Source organism: Lepus europaeus, chromosome 8, assembly GCF_033115175.1.
Source record: "Lepus europaeus isolate LE1 chromosome 8, mLepTim1.pri, whole genome shotgun sequence".
In the NCBI taxonomy this organism is placed as follows: domain Eukaryota; kingdom Metazoa; phylum Chordata; class Mammalia; order Lagomorpha; family Leporidae; genus Lepus; species Lepus europaeus.
The window spans coordinates 6,107,431-6,133,551 of record NC_084834.1 but is presented as its reverse complement, the minus strand read 5'-3'; the positions used below and the strand labels follow the sequence as shown (position 1 = coordinate 6,133,551).

General features: G+C 42.7%; 1 protein-coding gene across 2 annotated transcripts in view; it reads left to right on the top strand.

Annotated features, from left to right (window-relative positions):
- Positions 1 to 26,121, top strand: part of MARCHF1 (membrane associated ring-CH-type finger 1) — a 378,011-nt gene that overhangs the window by 320,682 nt on the left and 31,208 nt on the right. For both annotated transcript variants that reach the window (XM_062199360.1, XM_062199358.1), the window contains one exon: positions 2,810 to 2,990. In XM_062199360.1, coding sequence (XP_062055344.1) covers positions 2,810 to 2,990 — 181 coding nt within the window. The remainder of the gene's footprint in view (positions 1 to 2,809; positions 2,991 to 26,121) is intronic.

The window sequence follows — 26,121 nt, the reverse complement described above, 5'->3', positions numbered from 1 at the left end:
TTTCTTTACAATTATTCTATTGGGTAAAACATTTTGATGTTTCCATTAGTATATTTTCATATATAATCAGCAATTGTGATTTGTTTGAAATATATTGATTTAAGTATCATTTAATTCTTTTTTATGGCAATATCAGATTATCTTTTATTTCTAGCACATCTTTGAAGTTGATATTTAGCTCTTAATTTCATTTAGAACAATCTCAACATGATTGGAAAAAGACTCTTGGGGTCCAACTTGCACTGGATAATTTAGAGAAAGTTCAAAATGCCAAAAACATGTAAAATAAATCATGGGGAATGGAAATGAAAAAGAGCTAAGATTTTTATTTTCCCTGTAGGAAATAACCTCAGTTTTATGAGAAGTGATATTGCTGCCGGTGATGCTTCAGGTAGCAGAGGGCTCTGTAAGACATGGGAGGTTGGAGTACAGAGTTTGAACTCAGAGATCAGCTGGGTTTTTGTCTGAAGCTTCTTGGACATAAATTGCCTTCTTCTTGTCAGTTAAAAAGTCAGAGCCTTGGAATCTTTTTGGTAGCTGTGAAATGTCTGACAATCCCTTTTAACCGATGAATTATCGGATGGCAATGACTGCAGACTTCTCTTTTTCAAATGAGAAGTCTTGTCCCTGGAAGCAGATGTCTTTAATGTCAGGCCAAGAGGGGCTTTGGTTTTTATTGTGTGTTTCTCTGTGCAACCTTTCCTTCAAGTTTATGGTACTTGAAGACGATGGAGGATTTCTTGTGTAAAACTTGTTTTTGTTACTGTTGATAATACTCATCCATTGTCCTTAACTCCAATTCATCATGACTAGGGTAAGATAAGGGTCCAAAAACATCCTCTGAGAAGGATAATAAATACGAGCCTGGATGTCAAAATTTTTTTGTCCCCAAATAAACTTATCTTTTAATTCTATTTTCCATGAGCTTTTGAAATTCCCTCATATTTTAGTGTTGGCAGCCAAATTGTCTCTGCAGCAACTGGTCAACCTTACTGTTATAAATCAGATTCAATTCCAAACAAGTTATAAACCAATGGATGACGCTGTGTTCCAATAAAACTTTATGTATACAAGCATTCAGTGGGCAGAATTGGGCCCTGGGTTGCTGATCCTTGGTGGAAGAGAGTATCTGTGTGTGGAGGAAAAGAGATAAGAGATCCAAGCACTTTAAAAACTTTCAGCCTCTTATCCTCTGTAACTCAGTACACTTCAGTGGCTAACAACAAATATTGCAAACAAATTTAGACACTCAGCTTTCCTTCATTGGCTGCATTTACGGTGAGTCCTGTTTCGTTGGCTGAAATCCACTGTTTTTGGCTTCCAGTGGGCACCTGTGAAGCAACACTACATGGACAACAAGTGTGACACAATACAACAAACCCAGTGCTTGCTGCCTAGGTTTAGAGAGAGAAAATATCTCCAACCATTTTTAGATTTCCCTCCCCGCATTGACCTTTTGAACGTGAAGCCACATCCAACATTTGCTACTGCCCAATGCAGTTGGGGGAGGATGCCCACCCCAGCACTGGAGAAGTCAGTGTTCCCTTGGCTTAGTTTATTTTTACTTAAAAAATGGATTAAAAATACTTGTGCTTTCTGTCATACTTCTTTATTTTGAGGTTAGGAGGCGTTGGGTTTCAATTCCTGAATCTTACTGCACTAACAATCCTAGCAGCCATTTCATTTCCCCTGGGGATGTAGCTGATTATTTATATAAAGCTCTTTAAAAATCTTCCTTTTAAACCTCACACTTTTTTATACACTTAAAAGGAAAGAGCATAGCAGTAATTTATACAATCTTTCCAGCTTGCAACCGTGACTCAGCTCAAAAAGAGGGAATTATGTGGATTTTTTAAAAAAACTTAAAAATGTTAGCATTCATATTTCTAACAGATTTAAAGCAATTAATTCAGTTTATTAACAACTTCTAGGAGCTGGTTAAATCATTAGAATTATTGAAGGGCTGAGATTTGAATTTATGACCTGAAGTTAGCAAAGTCTTATCTCATCCAAAGAGAAAAATAAGTTATTATTAAAAATCTGAATAATAAAGATTTCATGAGCTGTCAATCTATGAAGTGGATTCATAGTAATTTAGAAACTTGTTGAACTCTGAATTCACTGGTAGAGGTAGTAATTAGCATGTTCAAACAATAGAATTTACTGTACTTGGATTGTATATGACCCATGATTTTTGTAACATTATTGATTATCAACAGTGTGTACTATTTATAGCCACCAACTAGATGTTCATCTTTCTAAGAAAATCGTATTGTTTTCAGGCTGAGACTTTACTCTTTGGCCACCCCCTTAAAAGATTTCAGAATTCTTCTGCCTTGTTAGATATCATATTTACTAAATTATATACCATGGCCATATAAGCAGACATCACAATAACAGTGAGAAGTTATCAGACTGCAGCATGTCTTGGAATACTTAGAAGTCACAACTTTTATATATGAATGCCTATACACAGCCACAGTGACCTGTTAATAGATTAAGCTTGGCTTGTAGCTTGATAGCTGTGCTCTTAAGGCTGGCTTCGGTGCCAAGGATGACATGACGGTGCAGTTTTGACATGCCATTCTCTCGTGACTTAAAACTCGACTCGAGGCCAGCGGTGACCATTCAAGTGGAAGGGAGTTGGTATTGGTCAGGGACTGCAGCATCCAGGTCGGAGTGACCCGCCCACCTGCTGTAAGTCTTGGGTTGCAGTTTCCAAGGTAGCCTGGGCTATGCCAATGTGCAAGTCCACTGGTGAGGAACGTCCCCTGGGAGATCTTACACCGGCTGCTGTGTCCTCCCGCAGGATCTGTCACTGTGAAGGGGATGAGGAGAGCCCCCTCATCACGCCGTGCCGCTGCACGGGGACCCTGCGCTTCGTGCACCAGTCCTGCCTCCACCAGTGGATCAAGAGCTCAGACACGCGCTGCTGTGAGCTCTGCAAGTATGACTTCATAATGGAGACCAAGCTCAAACCCCTGCGCAAGGTATGGTGTCTGCTGGAGTTGGTGTGGGGGCGAGGACGTGCAACGCGGGCTTGCTCTAATGATCTCCCAAGACTGCCAGCATCCAGGAAGAGCACGTGTCCCGTGCTGGGCTCAGTGTGCAAAACGAGCCAAGTCTTTGCAGAGAATCCTTCCTTCCTCATGTTGTGTATTCCAGGGCCTTGGATTTATTTATTATGGTCAAGAGTGGGCATGAATCATATTGGCTAGCTTAAGTCAAAATGTAATATTTAGGGTTCTTTGTGTTAAGCTTACAGAAGAATCCTAAGCTCAGACACAAACGAGCCCGGCAACATGGGAAAGTTCAGGATTTATTTCAAAAATGTGAGAAATCTTTATTAAGGGAGAGTGGGTCAGAAAAATTAAAGGGGAAGCTGCATACCCAAATCTCAGGGGGCAGGCCAGGGGCCATGAGCGGGAGTCTGCAGGCCAGAGGCTCGGGGTGGGGGGTGGGGAGTCCCACAGGCAGGAGAAGGGCCAGGAGCAGCCACAAAAAATGGGGGGTGGGCTCAGGGCACTGCAGACTTATTCTCTTCCAACAGGGGCGTGGCTACATAGTCTAATTGGCTGGTGGGTGGATACAGGTGAGATCAGGTAGGCGCAAGGGTGGGTGTGGTTTTCAGACCAGGAGCCTAATCTTATCTCCCTATTTGGGTCTGCTGTCGTAAGTACACCTAAGTGTATGTAGAGATATATATAATGAGTGCTCAGAAACCTCACAGAAAATTAGTATTGTGAGAAACTGCGTGCATTCAAACTTTTTTGTCTTTGAATTCTATTTTTTCCATGAACTTTCTGCAGTACCTGTGTATATGCAAAATATGCTTAAAATTCATTGTCATGGAATTGGTGAGGATATTGTGCTTACTCAGGTCCATTCCCAAGAAGGTTAGATGATAAATTAAACATGAACTCTAGTTTCTTGAAAGTTGGGCATTACGTGATGATGATAAGAGAATGATTTCTTCTATAAGGTTTGGACTGTTTTTTATGTTCACTTTTATCTTGAGGATGGCTTTCATGTTTTATATTAATTCCAATAGGTGGGGGGGGAGTACTTTTCCATATCGCGCACCATACTGTGAGTGAGAGATGTATTGTTCTGTCTAAATTTTGTCTTCAAATTCATTTGTGGTGTTGTTCTGAATAATAGCAGTGAGACTGTTAATCAAATATAAAGCTAGCATCTCACCCAAAGCTACAAGAACAACTTGTAAAGGACACAAACAAGGACAATGTAATTCACGCTTGATGGCTGAGGCCCTGGAAACTAGAACACGGCTCTTCTTCTCTTTGCCTAACACATATAGATGCCTTGTATATACGGATGCCTCAGTTTTCAAAGGAGAGTGTGGCAATCACAGTTTAAATAATGAGTCAGCCTAGGGCTGCTTTTTCACTTAAATTAAATGCAAAGCTAAGGTGGATGGAAAGAACATTGCTTGGAGAGAGACATGATGGGTTCCGGAATGAGCGAGAACTTTCAGGTGGGCTCTGACTGCTGCCTCGCCACTGTCCCCTTTGTAGATTTGGGGATTTTTGGAGAAAGAGAACAGCATTGCCTGCTTTCGCGGTAGTCTTGATTTTTAAAAAACGGCAAGTGGTTATGGACATCAGAAGTGATGCACAAAATGCTCCTGGGGTGTGCGTTGTCTCTTGTTAACATCTGGGGTGGCCCAAGTGCCCAGACATGATGGCGCTCCTCTGGATCCCGCAGCAAGCAGTGCCACAGATGGAAATGGGCCCTCACGCCTTGCCCTTTGCTTCATCCACGGAACAGACGCTGGTGCTTCTGGAGTAGCGAAATGACACGTTGTGCTCCAGGCTTCTCCCCGTTGCTCTTCCTGCCCCTCAGGGACCTACAGATTGCTTCATGGCATCTGTGTTTCTCCACCTTTGTCTCCCATCCTATCTCTGTACGAAATTTTGATTTCAGCTTTGGCTAACATAGTATTTCCGTTTGAGAGTAACAATCTTAGATAATGACATAATTAAACTGTCCCCTTATCATATCTACTGTCACCCCTCCTCCTTCTTGGGATAATAAAAATAATATGACGCCAGGAAGGAACTTGAAAAGTCTTTGTCTACCTGCAGCTTTTGTAAAAGCCACTCCTTAAATACAGCCTTGATTCTTCTCTAGTATTCTATTCACCATGATATATAACTCTATCAGGAAATAATGTTCTTCTCAACTAGCCTGTTGGTAAACTAGAGATAGGCAGCAAATACATCTGTCTTTTTAAATATTCATGAGAATGAAGATGATGCTGCAACCCAGTGGACACCTGCTATCTGTTGATTAATGAAATACCCTAGTTTCTTTTCAAACAACATTTCCTTTGATTGATCATATGTATTGATGAAGGACAACATTTCTACATCCTCCACTTTTGTTAGTACTTACATAAGTGTGGGGGTGTTAGAAGCTAATCCACTGGTCGCTTCCTGATAGACATAGATGTATTTTATCTGATCCACAGGGCATACAAGTTGAATTCTGGTATGAAAATCACAGTATCTGGCATTATTGGATTCACATTGCCATGTAGAAACAACCAGTAAAGATAAATGACGGCACCTTTAAAACGCACTTTGCTTTCGGGAACTCCCCTATTCTCAGCCCTCACTCTCTTTCTGATCCTAAGACTTCCTGTCATGTCCACCATTCTCAGAGATGCCACACCCTGTTGAGGGATCTGAACTTTCAACTCCTAATAACTCCCAATCTAACACATGAGTTCTAGACCTGGGAAACATGCATTCTCTGCCTCCCTCTGTGACTTACAGCCGTTAGCAACCTAGGAATATACTCCAAATTCTCACTTTCCCCTAAAAATATGAGTCCCTGGAATAATGCTGATGGGGCGGTATGCACACTGATTTTCAGATTCTGAAGTGATACCAACCGTACAGATAGGAGACGTTTTTAAACTGTTCTAGATTTTTTCTGATGGCACAGAGATTCATCAATAGTTTTCTTTTGGTAGTTCTTAAGTGATCATAAAGAATGCCAGATACAGCGTTTGGTTAGAATATATTTGAAGTACATCCAATTAACTGCTCTCGGCTCAGTAATTCCATTACAGTTTATAACGTTTTAAAGACCAACCACAAGAAACAATTAATTTAGCTAATGAGTCTGAATCTCTGCCATTAGCCAATAGAGGCAGAAGATTGTGTTTAGATACAATGGCTTCTTAGAGCAGAAAGGTGTGGCTCTTCATACTCTTATGGACCTTGGGGCACAAGAGTCTCTAAGGTATCAGTAAAACTGTACTTCATTAATTGCTACATCAGAGTCTACAGCTAGCAAATTCATCAGGCACCCCCATGTTTCCAGAGAAAAATCTTTAAAGCCAAAATAAAATCAAGGGGCTTAGTCAAGGAAAAACTGTTTCGTCATCATTAAGCCCGTAGCTCAGCTGTTTTCCGAACACTCAATAAAGGTCCCGTTAATTTGCTAGTTACACAGGGTGGGAAATAATTCTCAGAGCCTAGAAAAGTAAAAAAAAAAAGTCACAAATAAGGAAAGCACTGTTATGACTCAGTCAATTTGGAAATGTACAAAATATCAACTAGGAGGCATAAATTAGTCTCCTACTCTGACACTGACAAATTGCATGGAATTTAACTTTGAATCACTCCTGAATGGGAGAAGTCAACTGTGGGGTCTGAATGTAAGTATATCAGGTCAGCAAACACTTCATATCCTCCCCTGAAAAACTTCTTAATATTAGCATATAGAAACTATTTGACAAATATTTAATACAAGATACAGCCTTGTATTCCAGGTCTCACTTATAGAAATAAAATGAGGAATTGAATAAATTACCTTTTACTTTAATACAATTAGGTTGATCCAAATGCACTTGTTTTTGTAAGTCAAAGAGTTGAGGAGTGGGCATTTGGTGCACTGGCTAAGACAACACTTGGGACACACATATCCCATATCAGAGTGCTTGGGTCTGGTCCTGGCTCCACTACAGAGTCCAGCTCTCTGCTAATGTGACCCTTGGGAGGCTGGAGGTGCTGGCTCAAGTATATGGGTCCCTGTCATCCATATGGGTGACCCAGGTTTCTGCGGGCAATTGAGAAATGAACCACTACCTGGAAGATCTGTCTGCCTTTCAAATAAAATTTTTTAAAATAGTTGAATATTAGAAAGTTCAGAAAATATAAATTCTGGGTGAATTTATTATGCCAAATTAAAAAAAATCATTTTGATATTTCTACATTTCCACCATAGTGAAAATTTGTGGAGAATACATATGATGAAAACACTATGCGCAGATTCCACAATTTTATTGTACCAAAATAAACGTTTAATTCCATTTTTCCAAACATTTTGAGGTACCCCTATATAGTGCTTAAAATATTTACTCTGACAAATAACTATATTTGGCAAATATTTGCTTAGTTTGACGTAGCATCCATCTTTCAGAAGAGCCAAAGGCCAGTGCAAGTTACCGCAGTAAGACAAGTACCAGAGATGATTGTGGGTTCTCTGCTGATCCAGAGGTCTTCCACTTCACGGCCTTCAAGAGCACAGAGCAAAAATGAAGCCTAACAACACATAGAAGGAATCGGAAACACATCATGTACTTGCCACAATGGGGAACTTGCTGTCTCACTAGCATGATCTCTGCCTACTGAATTTTTCCTCTGTGTGACATATTTAGAATGCATCAACTAATTAATTCAGTGTCCATTACTTCATTACAACCCCGGGTCATGTAGGCATGTCAAGCCCATTTCTCATAAGAGGAAAATGAGACACCGTATCAAACTTATTCAATACCACACATCGCCAAGCTCCCTGACTCCAAGGCTTGTGCTTGCTGCACTGTGCCCTGCTGCTCCGAAGAGCCAAGAAGCTTCTCTTTATACATTAAAACTTTCATTTCTGCATAAGCTGATTTCTGACATAAACCTGCACAAGAAATTTCTCTAAAAGTAAAAATTTTCCAAAATCTCTCTTCTCAAGCATGTGTAATTTACCCAGGAATTTTCCTTGATAACTCAGTGGCATCATTATATGCACACCAATTATTTTTGCAGGCTGCAAAACATGACTAGCTTCAGTCGCATGAAACACATATGAGGCCGTTTGTCTCTGTTCCACTCTCCCCATCTCTGGGTGTTGATAGCCTTTCCATCTGCCTCGTGTTTCCCTGTCTGCTCTGTTCTCCGGTATCAGCCATCGCTTCTCCACTTCTGATTGCCCTCATTCAACTTTTTCCAGAGCTACTCTGCTAATTTTTTTAAAAGATTGATTTATTTGTTTGAAGGGCAGAGTTGCAGAGAGGGAGAGAGATCTCCCATCCATCTGCTGGTTCACTCCATAGATGGCCACAGCGGCTGGAGCTGCGCAGATCTGAAGCCAGAAGCCAGGAGTCTGGAACCTCTTCCAGGTCTCCTAAGCAGGTGCAGGGGCCCAAGTGCCATTTTATTCTGCTTTCCCAGGCCACAGCAGAGAGCTGGATCAGAAGAGGAGCAGCCAGGACTTGAACCAGCGCCCATATGGGATGCCAGCGCTGCAGGCAGTGGCTTTACTCACTACACCGCAGCGCCAGCCCCCCCCGTTAACATTTTAAACAAGAACAAAAGAGAGGCGTTACAGAATTGGGTCTACAAAAGGTTGAAGTCGGTTCTGAACGAGCTGTCTCGGTTGCTGGCCAGAATTTTAGTGGCAATGTACATTGTGACACCATTCTGGGGTTCTTGGAGTTCCCTCTAGCGTGCCCCTGTGTTCTCAGTTTGGCTCAGGGTACATGGGACGGCTTTGGCGAATGCAGTTCTGATGTCCCCGGGCTGTTCTCAGCATCAGAGCCCAGTTCTGCAGAGTAGTTTGCTGTTCCATCTTGCAAACGTACAAACCTCCAAGCAATGAGACTCTCTGCCCTCTTACAGTCCAAACAGAACTTCCTTTACACCAGTTGCAAAAACCCTCCGTGTCCATAATTTACAGTGCATACTCGTCCTCTCGTCTTCTTGCATCTGACTTTAGTTCTACAGTAATACAGTCACTGAGGGAAGTCTGAGTGATTGAGGACACACTTGGGCAATGTTTGGTGTTTAAATTCACACTCTCCAGAGGAGCCAAGCAGGTTTTCCACAACAAATGTTTCCCTGTCTCCCGGTGGTGGTGTCTGGAGTCAAACACTCTTCCCCTCTCTGTCACTACTTCATTTCATGAGTGTGGCAGCTGCTTACTGGTCGCTGTGGGAAGGGACTCAATGAACACAGCACAAAATAACAAAAGAGAGGCTCACGTAAAGAAAAGATTTTAACCTCATCAAAGCATTACTCACTCTGCTTAAGTTGTTGTTATTTATTTGCTTTATTGCCTTACCATATGCATGCTCTCAGAGCTATACTTGATAGTTCAATTAAAATAGCATCCCAGTGTGAATAGGTAACAATGTCAACATGTCTTATGTGGAGTAATTACGAGATGGGAAAATACAGTATCGCATGGATTTTTCTAATGGGCTGGGATGTATCACGTGGCTTTTATTCTTTTGTCTTAAAATGCAACATTAACAGATTAATTAGTCTTCTGAAATTTCAAAGAGATGTGTAGCCATCTGGGGTCAGTATTAGAGCATGAATTGTTCAAAATAGAAATATTGTCTTCTGGGCTGTAGAACAGCTTGTTCTTTTAATGAAGTTTCCATCTATAAACAGTCTTCCCTCTAGGCCGCTCTGAGCCCACATCAAGCAGCCTATATTCTGAATGACTGTTGGGACAGGGGTCCAGTGATGCCCAGCTAATTCATTCACTCAACTAACTACTGAGTTTCTACCATGTGCCACAAGCGTCCAGCAGTGAGTAAGAAAGAACAAAATCCCTACCCTCAGAGAACATGGAAGGTACTACAGAAGTATGGAAAATGATGCAAGAAGACCCTATGCTATAACTCCAAGGGGAAGGTACAAATAATTCAAAGAACTGACTTCCAAGACCATTGGTGTTTATAGAAATTCTTATTTAAAGATAGATTTTTACAAAACTATAAATACATAGCAAAAGGACTGTGTTTTTTCCTTGTGTGTCACGTAACCTAGATAGTCAAGAAGGTATCACTTAGCAGTCGGAGACCAAGTCTCTATGAGAAAAGAACTAAGACTATGGAGCGGGGTTTGACTGAGAGTGTTACAAAATAACCTGAAATAAAAACACCTGAACAATCCTTGTTGACTCTGATCGATTAAGTGGAGCAGTTCTCTTCAGTACTTCCTTATTAGTGGATCCAGTTATACATGACTTCAGTTCATTTCTCTAAATGCTATTGCTTGAAGAACGTGACCATACTTTCCAGTAAGAATGTCACCTGTGTTATTATTGCAGCTATGAACACACTTCACTTACATTAGACTTGCTATTGAAGTCTATATCGGGATGAAGTTTCATGCTTGAGAAAATCTATTTTTATTTTTAAAAAAGACTAGGATACACAAAATGGAACTTCTTTTATATATTGCTTATTCTGATTTATTGAAATACAAACTAATGTTGAAATGATGGCTTTCCAGTGATCCATATGGAAAGCATAAAAACATCAAATTAGCAAGTACAGAGGCACACACAGGCGTGCATACAAACACACACACAAACCGAGTTACAAGTAAAGATTTCCCCAAAGCATCATGTTATGATTGAGTTTTAAATTACTTTCATATTTAAATTTTCCTCCACTTAAAGACTTTTTTCTCTCAGCTGCAGGGATATTTCCAATTCATTATTCTAATTTCTCAAGTCGGCATCAAATATAAGAAAAATCTCCCCTATAAACTTATAGTTTAAATTTCTTAAACTTAAGGCATTGGAAATCAACTTGGCTTTAAAAAAAAAAGATTTATTTATTTGAAAGGTAGAGTCAGGGGGAGGGGGGAGACAGAGATATGTCTTCCATCTACTGGTTCACTTCCCATACGGCCACAACGACCAGGGCAGAGCCAGGCTGAAGCCAAGAGACAGAGCTTCATCCAGGTCTCCCACGTGGGTACAGAGGCCCCAGCATCTGGGCCATCTTCTGCTGCTTTCTCTTGTGCATTAACAGGGAGCTGGATCAGAAGTAGAACAGCCGGGCTTGAACCGGCACCCATATGGGATGCTGGTGTTGCAGGTGTCAACTTAATCTGTTACACCATAACACCAACCCCCAACATGGCCTTTAAAAAGCAATTATTGTAGAGCTAATTAAATTCGTTTTATATTGAATTGACAGGAGAGAAATAAGGATGACTTTGATATGAGCTATCAGGATTGATGGTGTCTTGTCCCATCATACAATCATCACCATGCTACTGGGTAACGTGACATCATCTATTATAATAAGATAAATGTCTGAAAACTTCTTGCCGAATGAAAATTCATCTCACAAATCTGCTTACTTCTAGGTTCCTATTTTTCTCTTATTTCTCACTTGGGCATGCCACCTGTAGCCTCTTCATACCCATGCTGTTACGTTACACATGACTATTTACCCCAATATAGAATAATTTACCCACTCAACCACAGAGCAGAGCAGAACCTGCCCCTGTGAAATGCGTGGGAGATGATAAATGGTTTGGTGAAAGTGGGTAGGAGGTGCAGAAACTGAGCAAACCATGTCCAGTTGTTGTTGTTTGTTATTCTTCCTGGCAGAGAGTTAGTGCAGACAGAGAGAGCCTAACAAGGTAACTCCCATGGAGGCCCCTCCACTTAAAACTGATTTCATGAAGAGCAAAATGAAGGATCCACTTAGCTAAAAAGAAGAATCCTTATTCAGTCATGTATTAAATTTTCAAAAGAAAAATGAGTATGGAGAGAATCCTGTATTTTTGTTTTGTTTAAATATTTATTTGAATGGCAGAGTTCAGAGAGAGAAAGAGACAGAGAGAGAGAGAGAGAATCTTCCATCTACTGGTTCACTCCCTAAATGGCTACAATAGTCGAGGCTGGGCCAAGCTGAAGCTCAGATCTTGGAATTTCATCTGGTCTCCCACATCAGTAACAGGAGCCCAAGCAGTTGGGCCACCCTCTGCTGCTTTCCTAGGCTCATGAGGAGAAAGCTGGATAAGAAGTGGAGCAGCCAGGTTCAACCAGTGCCTATATGGGGTGCTGGTGTCCCAGGCAGCTTAACCCACTGTGCCACAACACCAGCCCCCAGAGATAATCTTTGTGTCTATAGTATCCTAGGTTGTGCAAAGCAGGATGCGAGGTATGGAGAGGGGCTAAGGCTTGAGTGCTAAAAGAAGCACAAGCGTCCTTTCTCAGGTTCTCTTATTTCCCTCCAAAGCAAAGCAAGAAGTACCCTCTCTATAGTTAAAGAATAAAATCAACCAGGAGGTATGATTTTTAAAAAATGTAGGATAGGAAAGAGGAAATGAGGGAAGAAGGAAGAGAAAGGTGGGGGGGGAGCAAAGAGAGAGACAGGAAGTGTTTGAAGACAGCAGAGAAGGGCATCCTGAAAGGTGACTGCAAGCCAGGGCTGTGTCCAGACTACACTTTTATTTTTTTTTAAGTTGTAAGCTGGTAGTTAAAAGCTCAAGCAAAGCAAGTTCAACTCGCTTTTGACAGCAAGGCTGTTCTGCAGCCCCAGCACACACACAAAAGCCTTCTGACCCTAAGGAAAGGTGAGATGGGCTGAAAGCCATTTTCTGCTTGGCACAGTGGAGCAAACCAGTGCAGACTGAAGGTCTAAGCAATTCAGTTCTCTCGAGTCTAAGAAAGATAGTCTGTTTTCTCCAAGGCTAGAGTTTCCTTAAGCATCAAAAGAATTTTGGTGAAATATTTTTATCAACAAAGTTAAGGTCCTTTCTGTATTTAGGAAATGGTTTCCCTAAGAGCTGGGTGGGCTTCTACTCGGTTCTGTTCCTATGGTATAGAACAGCCAGTTGTGTCTGAAAGACTGTGTGAGGGGGTTCCAGTCCCGTCCAATTCTAATTCGCTTCTCCCACTTTATTTGTCAGTCAACAATACGAAGCACCTGCTGTGTGCTGGTCACTGTCTCTGGCACTAAGATTAGAGTGGTAAAGCAGACAAAGACCCTCTGAGCTCAGAGTTCCATTCTGGTAGGATAGGGGTGGAGATAGAAAGCTTGAAAATGAGTGGCTCACAAAATATTGGAATAGACTTGGAACAGGTATGTGTGGGATATGATTCTAGCAACTCCAAACAAGGTCAATATAATTCCAACCACTAAGTTATAGCTCAAGGGAAATTTGTGGGAATTTTTAAGTGAAGAAACACTTGACTTCACAGCTGCCTTTCTGTTGCATTAGGGGAACAACGTAATAAAGAAAATTAAGATGAAAAGGTTGTTGAAGGGTGCAGGGACGTGGGGCTAGAAAGCTATGCAAAGATAACCCCTTCCCAAGTTGGCTAACAACCACCAGCAGCAGCACCTGTGGACAGCTGCTCACCCCACAGACAACTTGGTATTAGGCAGCAGGGGGTAGCATCAATGAATGAGACAGTCTGACTGAGGTGATAAACAGCAAACAACAGTTTTGTAAATGATAGTAACTCGTTCAAATTTTTTAAATATTTGTGCAAAACTAAACAGATCCGAAGGTTGGTTTCGGCCCACAGGCTAAGAGTGCCTCGTCTCTGCGTGTAGAAATGTCTGCACAGCTCTGAAGATGTTTGTCTGATGGTGTGCGGGGTAGGCAGTGGAAAGATCTGGATGTAGCTTAGGGGAGAGCTGTGCTTGGCTTCCATGTAGCGGCTGTGCGGTTTATGTGAGTCCTGTGACTGGGAACAGTTTGCTTTCGGATTGGATGAAAAAGAGGAAGGAGTGGAAGAGATGAGAGTAAGACCTATGTTGCTGGCGTTTGGGGGTTGTACTGAGGAACAGGACGATGAATGACGTCAGGAAGCATTTTGTAAACAGCACAGTCCAATCAAATGCTGATATCCTGGTCTCTGCCGGAAGCTCATGGGCAGTGCTGCAGCAACTTCACCTGTTGGCTCTGACTGGATCAGATTTACCACTGAATCCACTTGGCGGCCAGTAAGAGAGGAGCATGCACATTTTCAAATATTTCTAGTATTTTCTGACTATTTCTAGTATTGGATGATGTAGTGGTGCAGTACATTTTAAAAATTTGTAGTCCAGTCATTCAGAATACATGATCATTCAGACCATGGGTATGCTGGTGTAAGTATTCAACCTACTTTATCTATAAGGAATTTAATTATTAGATTAACAAGTTAAGCAAAATTAAGACAGGAAAATCATGAATACACTGAAACCTCTGCAGGAGTCCATTAAAAATAATAAAATTAATAATAATAAAATTAGCCTTGTTTGGCATTTTAGAACAAAATTTATTTTGCACTTACTTTCTAAATGATTGGGTAACTATACCAGGCAGTCATGTGCATATGAAGACTTGATGTGATACTAAATTGTTTTTTATAGAAGCATTAAAATATGTCTCTTAAAAACCTCCTATAGGAAATAATCCAGTAGTCCATGATTTTTATCTACTGTGTTTACCTAGTGTGATGAGAAAGATCTTGAACTCTAGAATTAGCCTGGGAGTTGGGGTTCTTAAGAGTTATCGTTGTAGCTCTGTGGTCTTGGATAAGTTACTTTATTTCTCCATGCTTCTATTTTCTCATGTGTAAAATGGGGAAATAAAAATTGGTGCTCCCTTATAGGGTTGTTAAGAGACCTGAATAAAATAATGCACATAAAGTGCTTAGCCTTGTATCTGGAACATTATGAGAATAAACATTAACTATCAGTGTACATAATGTAAGTGACTTGAATTTTGACTTTTCAATATTTTTAATGGCCCTAGAATCTCCAAGTTAGAGATGTGTTTGAGATTATAACTGGTTTCCAAAGCTGTTTAAAGCATTAGGAGTTCCCCCATCCTCTTTTTAATTTAATTTTACTCATAAAAAGGGGAAGACAGAGTAAACAGAGACTGGAAGGCAGCTCGGCGTGACCTGGCTAATTGGACTAGGGCATATCTGGCGGGTCAAATGGCAGCAAAGGCAAGGCATGCTCATTGGGGCCACCCAGCATTTACCCCAGACAGCTTCAGTGTTGGGAAGCATGTTTGGAAAGCTCGTATAGGCTCAGGTTGCCATGTAGCTTCAATCATGAGTCAGTAGTAACTGACGTAAGAGCGGTGGTGTCAAATGGAAGAGACAGAGTGAAATGCTTGGTAGAGGCTGACACCTGGGACACCAAACCTTACCACTCCAGTAAAGGAGACCTGCTTGTCCCAGCTGCTGCAGGTACTTGTCCGGTGACTCCTGGTGCTCAGATGCCGGAAGCACTTCAGTCACCAGAGCTTTCCAGCACCCAGCATCCTTGAGCAGCTGTTGCCTCTGTTTCATTCATCATGGAAATCTTTGCCTCCTTGGATCCAACAGATATGTCTTGGAGTCTCTGGTTCTCCCTGGGTCGCTGCTCTCTGGGATATCCAGAGGTGAATCTGTGCAATGCTGTGCCTGACCTGGGAAGGTGATCACATCTCCCTCAAGGAATGTTGGGCAAGATGCACTGACTGGCATTGCTCTTCAGGATGAGTGTGGACGCTGAAACACAGTGTCTGCGAAAGACCCGGGACTCAAAGCCTCATCATTATAGTGTTATTTCCAAGTGCTGTCAATAGGTAGACTTGAATTTTAAATGATCCAACTCAGAGATTCATCCGCTTCTGAAAGAAAAACCATCTTCCCACTTTTCCTGAGAGCCAACACCTTCTGTCTTCCCTGAGTTCTCCTCATCCAAAGAAAATCGGCAGGTGATCTTGGAAAAACAACAGCAACCAAGTTCTCGGCTTAGGTTTATTTCAAGGAAATACTGCAACCAAATTAATTACACGTTAAGAATAATTAGTTTTGTGTGCACTTATGCCTTCAAAAGGTCTCAGGGACCCCAGGGATTTCCAGATGAAACTTTAAAACATGCCCTAAAGCTGTACTTCTTTAACAAATGCTACTTTATACAGTTACAGTCTCTTATATTGGTATAATCAAAGTAGCTACACAGGTATTTGGGGTGATTCTGTGAAGTTTGAGTTTGGAAGGCTGTGACTAAGCATTACGCCATCAACACAAATGAGGCCAACAGACATGTGTACTATGATGAGCTGTCGGTAGCAGCAGAAGCATGCTGTATAAAAGGTGGAGGTGCGTATTCTGTAGCGTACTTGATGCTGACTGTATCAAGGTCACGGTAAGGAAAAGTGAAGAGAAGGAAAGGACATGGCCGTACAAGGAAGTTCTGTTTGTCGTTAAATGAACTCTTCCTGCAGATCTATGGGAATAAATGTCAAAAAAAAAAAAAAAAAAAAAACGGAATTGAGCTTTGAGTCACTTGGTGTGAGATGGGGCCTGAAATTCTGCCTTGCTGGCTTGCTCTCACGCAGTGCCAGTGCAGGGCTTCTTGTGTAGCATTGCCTCGGGGAGAAAATGGCTTCTCAGACCCTGCAATGCTTCTGAGGATACCAACAAGGAAGTCCTGAGTAGCTGCTGGATGGTCTTTTGCATCTATCTCACGCTTTCTAAACCCTTTGAAAGATAAAGACCTAAACACAGAACTTTTATCTGTTAATGGTGCCTAGTTAAATGTAATGAGAAAACGTGGCAAAATTCTGATGAAATCTGGAGCGTAGTCGATATCGGTGTACTCGTGTTGATTTCTTGGTTCTGACAAGGATACTGTGATAACATAAGATGTTAACATTAGGGGAGACTAGCTAAGGAGTATATATCGCCTTTTGTGCCTTTGAAAATATTCTGCTTATCTAAAGTATTCCAAGTTAAAAGTTTTTTTTTAAAATATACGTTAAAAATAAAAAGGAGAGGGGCCAGTGCTGTAGCGCAATAGGCTAGCCTCTGCTTGAAGCGCCAGCATCCCATATGGGTGCCGGTTCTAGTCCCGGCTGCTCCTCTTCCAATCCAGCTTTCTGCTGTGGCCTGGGAAAGCAGTGGAGGATGGTCCAAGTCCTTGGGCCTCTGCGCCCATGCGGGAGACCTGGAGGAAGCTCCTGGCTCCTGGCTTCATATCAGCCCAGCTCCACCATTGTGGCTACTTGGGGAATGAACCAGAAGATGGAAGACCTTTCTCTCTGTCTCTCTCTTTCTCTCTGTCTGTAAGTCTGCCTTTCAAATAAATAAATAAAATCTTTAAAAAAAAAAAAAAGGCTAAAAACAGAAATAGTCTGATTAGACAACTGGGAAGAGCAAAGAAGGGGCAAACCAGAGTCCTTCCTGCTGCCTGCTCCCCTTTGACCTCTGATAAACCTCTAGAACTCTGAAAAAGACATCTATAGAAAAGAGTGGAAACCACTAGATCTCGCCTTTTGTTTTACAATGGGGAAAAAGACCTAAGAGTCAAAGACTATTGAACATGTTGCTCAAAACTGCGCATTTGCTGTAACTAGGCACCAGAATCTAGGGTTTCCTTCTCTGCTGTGCTTATTACTTTCACTGGCTGTAGATTTTATCTAGGTGTGCCAACAATTTCCCCAGAGTCATGGGGTTCCTCATTGTGACCACAAGGTAGAATCATAGATTTCATCCAAACTGATCCCATATGAGATTGACCCAAGTAGACCAAGCAGACTCACCGTGAGAACTGAAATCGCTGGCATAAAGGTGAGCTCTGTCTTCTTAGGTCTAATTTCTGTTTCTGTTTCCTAGGAAAGAACTAGTGGGGCTGGCGGTGTGGGGTAGTGGGAAAAAGCTGCCGCTTAAGACACTGGCAACCCATGTGGACGCCAGTTAGTGTCCCAGCCACTCCACTTCCGATCCAGCTCCCTGCTAATGGCCTGGGAAAAACAGCAGAGGATGGTCCACGTGCATGGGCCCCTGCTCTCACATGGGAGACCTGGAGCAAGCCTCAGGCTCCTGGCTTCAGCCTGGCCTACTGCTCGCCATTGCAGCCATCTGGGTGGGGGGAGGAAGTGGGGTGAACAAACAGATGGAAGATGTCTCTCTCTCTCTGTGTCTCTCTTTCTCTTTCTCTCTCTCTCTCTCTTTCCCCCTCTCTCTGTAACTCTTTCAAATAAATTTTTAAAATGTAAAAACAAAAAGTGCAGGCATGGAACATGTGTAAGTGAGCCTATCAGCTTATGCGATCAAACAGTTTAGCTAACTGTTAGCTAAGTGTGCCTTTACATTTTCTAGAATGTTCTAAATTCTTATCTTGTTTAAACGAAAAACTCCAATCTTTAGGATTGAATCATAAGCTGCCCACGACTTCTGCTTGGCACATTGCCCAAATAACATGCCTGCCTTTCTGGCCGGTAGTGAGTCATTGTTGGTGGTCTTTGTGTTTGTCACATGTAAACATTGTTCTAACAAACAGTGTTTCCGTGTAGCCATTGGCACCCTTTAAATTATTCACAGGTTTAGAGTGCTGGTTTGTGCCTGAGCAAACAGAAAACCCAGTAAGTAGCTCTGGCCTTTCATGTAAGTGTGGGTCCATCTAGCAGGTGCCCAGCCACGAGAAAGCCACTGGGAACAGAAGCTGCCTTTGTTGTTAGTTTCACAGTCAACAGCACAGTCTGTCGGGTTCCTTGGCCCTGCGCTTGCTGGAGCCATCGCTGCAGATTTCTGCAGAAGCCCGCCCTCATGCTTCATAACCTTGTTATTACAGAGACGGCTGCTTGGCTATTGATAGATGTCCCTCACCCCAGTTCATTTCCACTATCTTAAACCAAAGATGTGTAGGAAAAAAGAGGACAGCGCAGCCGCCCAGTGGGTCTCCCTCCCTCAGAGCCCCTGTGGTCATCATCAGGTGAATCTCAGCACAGGACCGTGGTACAAACAAAACTTGGCTCTGCAGGTTAAGCCGAAGAGACGCTGAGCCCTGCTCCCTTTGAAAACAGCACCATTTCTGAAAGGGAAATCCAGGCTGTCTTCAAAATTGCTTTCTGGTGATTCTTAAAGCAAAGCATCAAAACTGTGAACTTCGGACAGTGCCCCGAGGCGTGCGTGCTGTGGGAAGGAAGGAAACTTGTGCAATAACGGAGGTTTTCAATGACAGGCATTGTCTTTGAGGCTTGGTACTTCCCAGATCAGTCTGCCCTCAGCCCTGCCAGGGTAATTGCACCAGAGGGCACCTGTGTTGATGGGTTCTGTTTTCTGGGTGACTAATAACTGGCTTTATTGGGTCATCCTTATTTATGCTCATGACTTGAGAATATGCAACAGGGCCAAGCGTTCCTCCCCAGAGAGCAGCTTTGTGAGAGGCAGAATCAGGGCAAGACAGGGTTTTTTCTGAGCAGAACCACTCAGAGCAAACCTGCAGGAACTCCCAGAATCCTTTCGGAGGTGCCCTGATTTAAGGAGGAGGGGTGCAGAGTCCAGTGAAATGGGTTTTACTCCTCCTCTCCTGGTGGAGAATCTTGTCCACCTGCATTTTCTTCTCTTTTCTAACAACGCTCATGATAAAAAGTGAAATCTAGTATTTTATAGGTCGGATAACACTGCCTTGCTGTGGGATTAGTTTTCTTTTAACCCAATTTGGTGGACAGTTTGCAATCTTGACACCCCGGAAGAAGGTCTTACATCGCCACCAATTTCTTGATGCAACTAACCCGTGTTGTCAAGGCAACCCCTGTCAATGTTTTCTGCCATCCGGAAAACCATCTCCAATGTTGCAAACCTTAAATCACAATCATCTCTGGTAATACACAGGGTCACGTACCCCCCTGCGTGCACAAACTGTTACTTCTCTTCTCTTACATAAGATATTGTGTGGTTACAGGGAAAGATTTTGACGGGGAATAACTGTGTATTACAGCATCAAGTTAAACGATCCCACAGCATCCATAGCCTGCTCCTGCACTCCCAGGGGATGCAAGCCTGTTTACAGCAGGCAGGCTCATTTCTTGAAGGTGCAGAAACAACTTTGGCATATTTTGACTAATTTCTATGTAAATTGATTGCAATCAAAGACTTTCTCGTGGGTTCTGAAATCAAATGGCTGGAAACCCGATTTCCGGGGATTAATATCACCCACCTGTTGTGTGCTCCTCCTTTTCTGAGGCGTCCAAGCCCATTGTGGAAAATCCCTCCCTGCCGTGGGGGGGGGGGGTCCCTTCACAATTCACTGAGACCCCACAGTGGCATCACTCTGGTTGTCAGGGACTGACACCGTGGAAGGAAGGGCTTCCGCAGCCATCTGGGCTGCTCAGTGCTTGGTTTAAAGGAAAATCCTGGTGAAAGGAAGGGGGGATGGTTTGCACGCTTTGCTAGCTCACCATTAGCAGGAAAACTGGTGAAGATTCTTGTTGGGGATTACAGGGTTTTTGTTGTTACAACTTGATTCTGGCAGTGCACCCAACAGAATACCTTTAAGTTGCATAGTAATTGAGAGTAATTGTTTTTTAAAGATTTATTTATTTAATATTTTAAAGGTCAACAGAGAGAGGAGAAAAGGCAGAGATCTTCCATCTGCTAGTTCATTCCCCAGATGGCAATAGCTGGCAGGGGCTGTTCCAGGTTGAACCCAGGAGCCTGGGATTCCATCTGGGTCTCCCACATAAGTGGCAGGGCCCCAAGCACTTGGCCCTACTCTGCTGCCTTCCCAGGTGCGTCAACAAAAAGCTGGATTGGAAGCAGAACATCCAGGACCTGACCCAGTGCTCCTGTGGGATGCTGGTTTCGCAGACAGTGGCTTAACCCACTGTGCCACAACACTGGCCCCTAACGTGATTGTTAGTCACTCTCCGAGTGCTGTTGGCCTGGGTTTCCTATTAGTTGTTCAGATATTTATAAGACTTCTTTCCCCTTACATAGTTTTTTGGAAGATGATCACATAAAGAGTAATCAGGTTTCATTTCACAATCCTCAAGGGTTTAAGAACACAAATATGTAGCATTAAATGAAATTTCCATGTGAATCTTAATGGTTCAGAGTATTTTAATGTTGCTCATTCATTTAGATAAAATAGCAAAAATTATCACATCTGTGATTGCAGAGTTGGCATTATGTTCTTTCCATGATTGTGATTCGACACTTCAGGCAGTTAAACCTCAGTCTACAGGGGCCTTAGGTTGCCTAGCTCAGCCCTCTCCTGTTACTCCCTTCAAAACACAGGAGCATGCCATCTCCGTGAGCTAGGATTGAAGCCTGGTTACTGCACTGCACACCAGGAGCTAAGGTGACTGGCTCAGGGAACTGTGGTAAAAGAAGGAGAGTGAAGTGAAATCATAAGGCAAGCATATGGAACCTGGGCCCTGTGCACAGTGACATGGGAAAGTGATCGGCTTCCAAAGCCTTTAGCAGTCAAAGCTGAGAGAGAAGCATTATCAATGAAGTGATTGATAACATATAAATGTAAATGTTTCAGCAAAGACACATAACATCAGGTCACCGAGCTCCTATGGGAAATTTCCCTCTTGGCTTATCCTTCAGTAAATTTGGGGCAAAGGACAGGTTATATATAATTAAAACTATACACCAATATGCATTATGTTCACGGCCCCAAGAATCATCCAGAAGTTACTGATTGCTTCCCAGGGTCAAGCACTGTGCTATGTACTTTGTGAATACACAGCCCCAGTTAGTCCTCCCAAGAAACATGAAACAGGTGTTCCTATCTTAGGGTCACAAGGGGAAAACCACGGCTCAGGGAGACTGGACAAGTCGGGTCTCAGTTCTCCCATGGTGGAGCTGGATTTGGGCTGCCCAAGGCTGTGGTGGTAAGCTACATCTGCACTGCCACTGGGGGTCGGAGCAGGGAGCGAGCATGTCTTCCTGGGTTGGGAAATGCTTCCCAGAAGAGAGTAGGATCTACTTGTGAATGGTGTCCTGATGTCTTTCAGAGAGACAGGAGAGGTGAGGACATTCTGTGCAAGAAACCAGGACATTCAAGTGCACAGCAAAAATGAACAATTCAGAAACTGAAAAGCTACTTTGCTACAGAAAAGGATGACCCTGGGCAGGTCTCCTAACTCCCAGGCCCTATTTTAAGTAGATAGGATAGAATAGGATGTCTATTCTGGGAACACTGTGAGAATCAACAGTATAAAGTCATATTATTAAGACAGCTAATAGATGAGATTCAATAGAGAGTAATTGTCTGGTTATATAGGATGCTTTGCTAAATTAGAATTTCATCTTTATCCAGAACTAAATGGCAAGACATCAGTATAAAATAAGAAATCAAGTATTTATATTTTTTGAAGATTACTCCAGAGCAATATGGAGAGAAAAAGTTGTCCAGGTGAGCGAGCCAGGCACAGTGTCAGGCATTTTGACAACAGCAGTTGGAGTGGAGTCATGTCTCTGACAGCTGGACTTTGGAGGATTGGAGAATCAGAGGTTGTGAGAAAGAGCTGCCATTCAGAAGACAGTAAGATGTGCATCCAGTGTGGGCTGCAAGGCAGTAAGCAAGTCAGCAGCTCTATGCGGAGCACAGAACCAAGGGGTGGACTTGTCACTGATGTCATCATAAAAGTTACTAAGGGGGCTGGCGCTTCACCACAGGGGTAAGATGTCTGGGCTGCCCACACCCCGTATCAAAGAATGGGCCTGTGCCTCCAGGCTCCGGTCCTGATCCTAACACAGATCCCGGGAGGCAGTGGTAATGGCTCAAGGAGGAGGTTCTTGCCACCCACATGGGAGACATGCATTGAGTTCCCAGCTCCCAGCTTCGGCCCAGTCCTGATTGTTGTGGTACTGAGCTAGTGAATGGGAGCTGTCTCTCTCTCTCTTTCTCTCTCTCTCGGACTCTTTCTGTCTTTCTGTCTCTCTGGCTCTGGCTCTGTCCTTCTGCCTCTCAAACAAATCAATCGATACAATTTTTAAGAAGATTGATTGATTTGTTTGAAAGGCAGAGTAAAAGAGACAGAGGGAGAGAGAGACAGAGAGAGATCTTCCATCCAGTGGTTCATTCCCCATATGACCACAGCGGCTAGAATTGGGCCAATCTGAAGCCTGGTGCCAGAAGCTTCTTCTGGGTCTCCCTTGTGGGTGGCAGGGGCCCAGGCACTTGGGGCATCTTCCACTGCTCTCCCCAGTCATATTAGCAGGGAGCAGGCTTGGAAGTGGAGCAGCAGGGAATCAAACTGGCCCCCATATGGGATGCTGGCATTGCAGGAGGTGGTTTTACCCTGCTACACCACAACACTGGCCCCAGTACATTTTTTTAATTATTACATTTTTTTCAGTGACACTTTTCATTTTTTTAATTATTAAGATAGACAACCAATGGAAAAGTTATAATAGGAAATGGGAAAAAAATTCACACCAAAAAATGCAAATAATGTAACTATACACAAAATTCTATCTTCTAAGCAATCTATTAAATTCAAATAACAGTTTGACATCAATTTTATCCTTTTAAATTGACTTTCATTTAAAGATTTATTTGTGTATTTGGAAGGCAGAGCTAGAGAGAGAGGGAGAGACTGAGAGAGGGGGATCTTCCATCCACTGATTCACTCCCCAAATGGTCGCAACGGCCAGGCTGAAGCCAGAAGCCTGGAACTCCCGTGAGAGGCAGGGCCCAAGCACTGGGACCACCGTGTGCTGCTTTTCCAGGAGCATGAGCAGGGAGCTGAATGGGAAGTGGAGCAGTGGGTGGGATCCTGGAGCTCACTGGGGATGTCAGCATTGCAGACCATGGCTTAACCTGCTGCGCTACAACGCTGGCCCCTAAATTCACATTTAAAACATACTTTGATGAAACAACTTTCCCTAGAGGACAATTTGGTTACAAATGTAAGAAGTCTTAAATATTATATACAATTTATCCCTTAACTTTTATTTATAAGAATTTACCTTAAGATAATAATCATAGCTTTGCACAATATTTTCATGCATGAATTTTTGATACAGTATTGTCTATAATAGAACAAAAAAAGTAAAGCCTAAAACAATAACACTTCCAGAAGAAAATATAGGGGAAAACCTGATTGATTTAGCCAAAATTTCTAATAGTGGACTGGTAGCATATTTTTCAGTTGAATCATATGATAGCAAACTTATAGCTATTAAGAATGAACTACAGTAACATCCATAATATATTGTTTAAAAAGTTGTCATTGAAGTATATTAGCATAATTTTTTAAATTTAAAAAGAAAGTTGTGGGGCCTGTGCTGTGGTGTAGCTGGTGAGGCTGCTGTCTGCTGTGCCAGCATCCTATATGGGTAGGGGTTCAAGTCCCAGCTGCTCCACATCCGGCCCAGCTCTCTGCTATGGCCTAGGAAAGCAGTAGAAGGTGGCCCAAGTCCTTGGGCCCCTGCTCCCACGTGGGGAAGAAGCTCCAGGCTCCTGGCTTCAGATTGGCCCAGCTCCGGCCATTGCAACCAGTGAATAGAAGACAGACACTCTCTCTCTCTCTCTCTCTCTCCCTCCCTCCCCCTCTGCCTCTCTATAACTCTGCCTTTCAAATAAATAAACAAATCTTTAAAAATAAATAAATAATAAAATAAAAGAAAGTTGTAATTCAACGTTGTGCTGAAAGTTGCAGCGAGTTCAATACAGCAAACCTTCAGATGGGAAAGGGTTAAGTAAAAGGGCATTTATTCAGAGATGACTTGCTCGTGTATAAAATTTAATGGAATCTACTAAAAAGCCACTAGAACTAACAAATTTAGTGAGATTGCTGGATATAAGCTCAATGCATAAAAATAAATTTATTTATACATTCAAGTATCAAACTATCAAAAACTGTCATTTTAAAAAGCAATACCGGCCAGCGCCGCGGCTCACTAGGCTAATCCTCCGCCTTGCGGCGCCAGCACACCGGGTTCTAGTCCCGGTCGGGGCACCGATTCTGTCCCGGTTGCCCCTCTTCCAGGCCAGCTCTCTGCTGTGGCCAGGGAGTGCAGTGGAGGATGGCCCAAGTCCTTGGGCCCTGCACCCCATGGGAGACCAGGAGAAGCACCTGGCTCCTGCCATCGGATCAGCGCGGTGCGCCGGCTGCAGCACGCTACCGCGGCGGCCATTGGAGGGTGAACCAACGGCAAAAGGAAAACCTTTCTCTCTGTCTCTCTCTCTCACTGTCCACTCTGCCTGTCAAAAAAAAAAAAATACCATTTGCAATATAACTCAAATTATTAAATATTTATGAATAAATATGATGAAAGATTTACAAATCCTGTTCATTGAAACCAATAAAACATCTCCGGGAGAAATGAATGACCTAAATAATGGAGAAGTTGGCTTTGCTCATGAACTAGAAGACTCAGTGTGGTGAAGAGATCAAATCCCCTCCCACACTGATCCACAGAGTCAAAGAAACAAACAGAATTCCCGGCAGGCATTTTAAAATGCATTGTCAAGCTGGTTGTAAAGACTCATATGAAATGTGAAGGAAATAGAATACCCAAGTCAGCCTAGAAAAAAGGAGGATGAATTGAAGGAATAATAATATCTGATTCAAAGGCAGAGCAAAACTAAAGTTTTCAAGGCAGTGTAGTGCAGCTGTCAAGACCGAAGAGTACACCAGTGGAACAGCATGGAAGATCCAGAAACAGACCATGCAATTCAGGAGGGAGAAGATGACCTTTGTAAATAAAGGTGAAAAGCAAACTATGATCCATGTCTCACTTTATGCACACAATTAACTCCAACTATGAACTTATGAATATAAACCTAAGAGAATAATGGCTTTCTTTATTTTTTATTTATTTATTTATTTATTTTTGACAGGCAGAGTGGACAGTGAGACAGACAGAGAGAAATGTCTTCCTTTGCCGTTGGTTCACCCTCCAATGGCCGCTGTGGCCAGCGCACTGGGCTGATCCAAAGGCAGGAGCCAGGTGCTTCTCCTGGTCTCCCATGGGGTGCAGGGCCCAAGCACTTGGGCCATCCTCCACTGCACTCCCGGGCCACAGCAGAGAGCTGGCCTGGAAGAGGGGCAACCGGGATAGAATCTGGCACCCTGACCGGGACTAGAACCCGGTGTGCCGGCGCCGCAAGGCGGAGGATTAGCCTGTTGAGCTGCAGCACCAGCAAGAATAATGGTTTTCTACAAGAAAACAGAAAAACTTTGTGCTTTTGGAATTTTAAGATATTTAGATATGACAGCAAAGCAAGTTCCATTTAAAAGATTTGATTCATTGTACTTTGTCAAAATTAAAAATATCTGCTCTTCAAAAGTTACTGTTAAGATAATGAAATGACAGTCAACTATT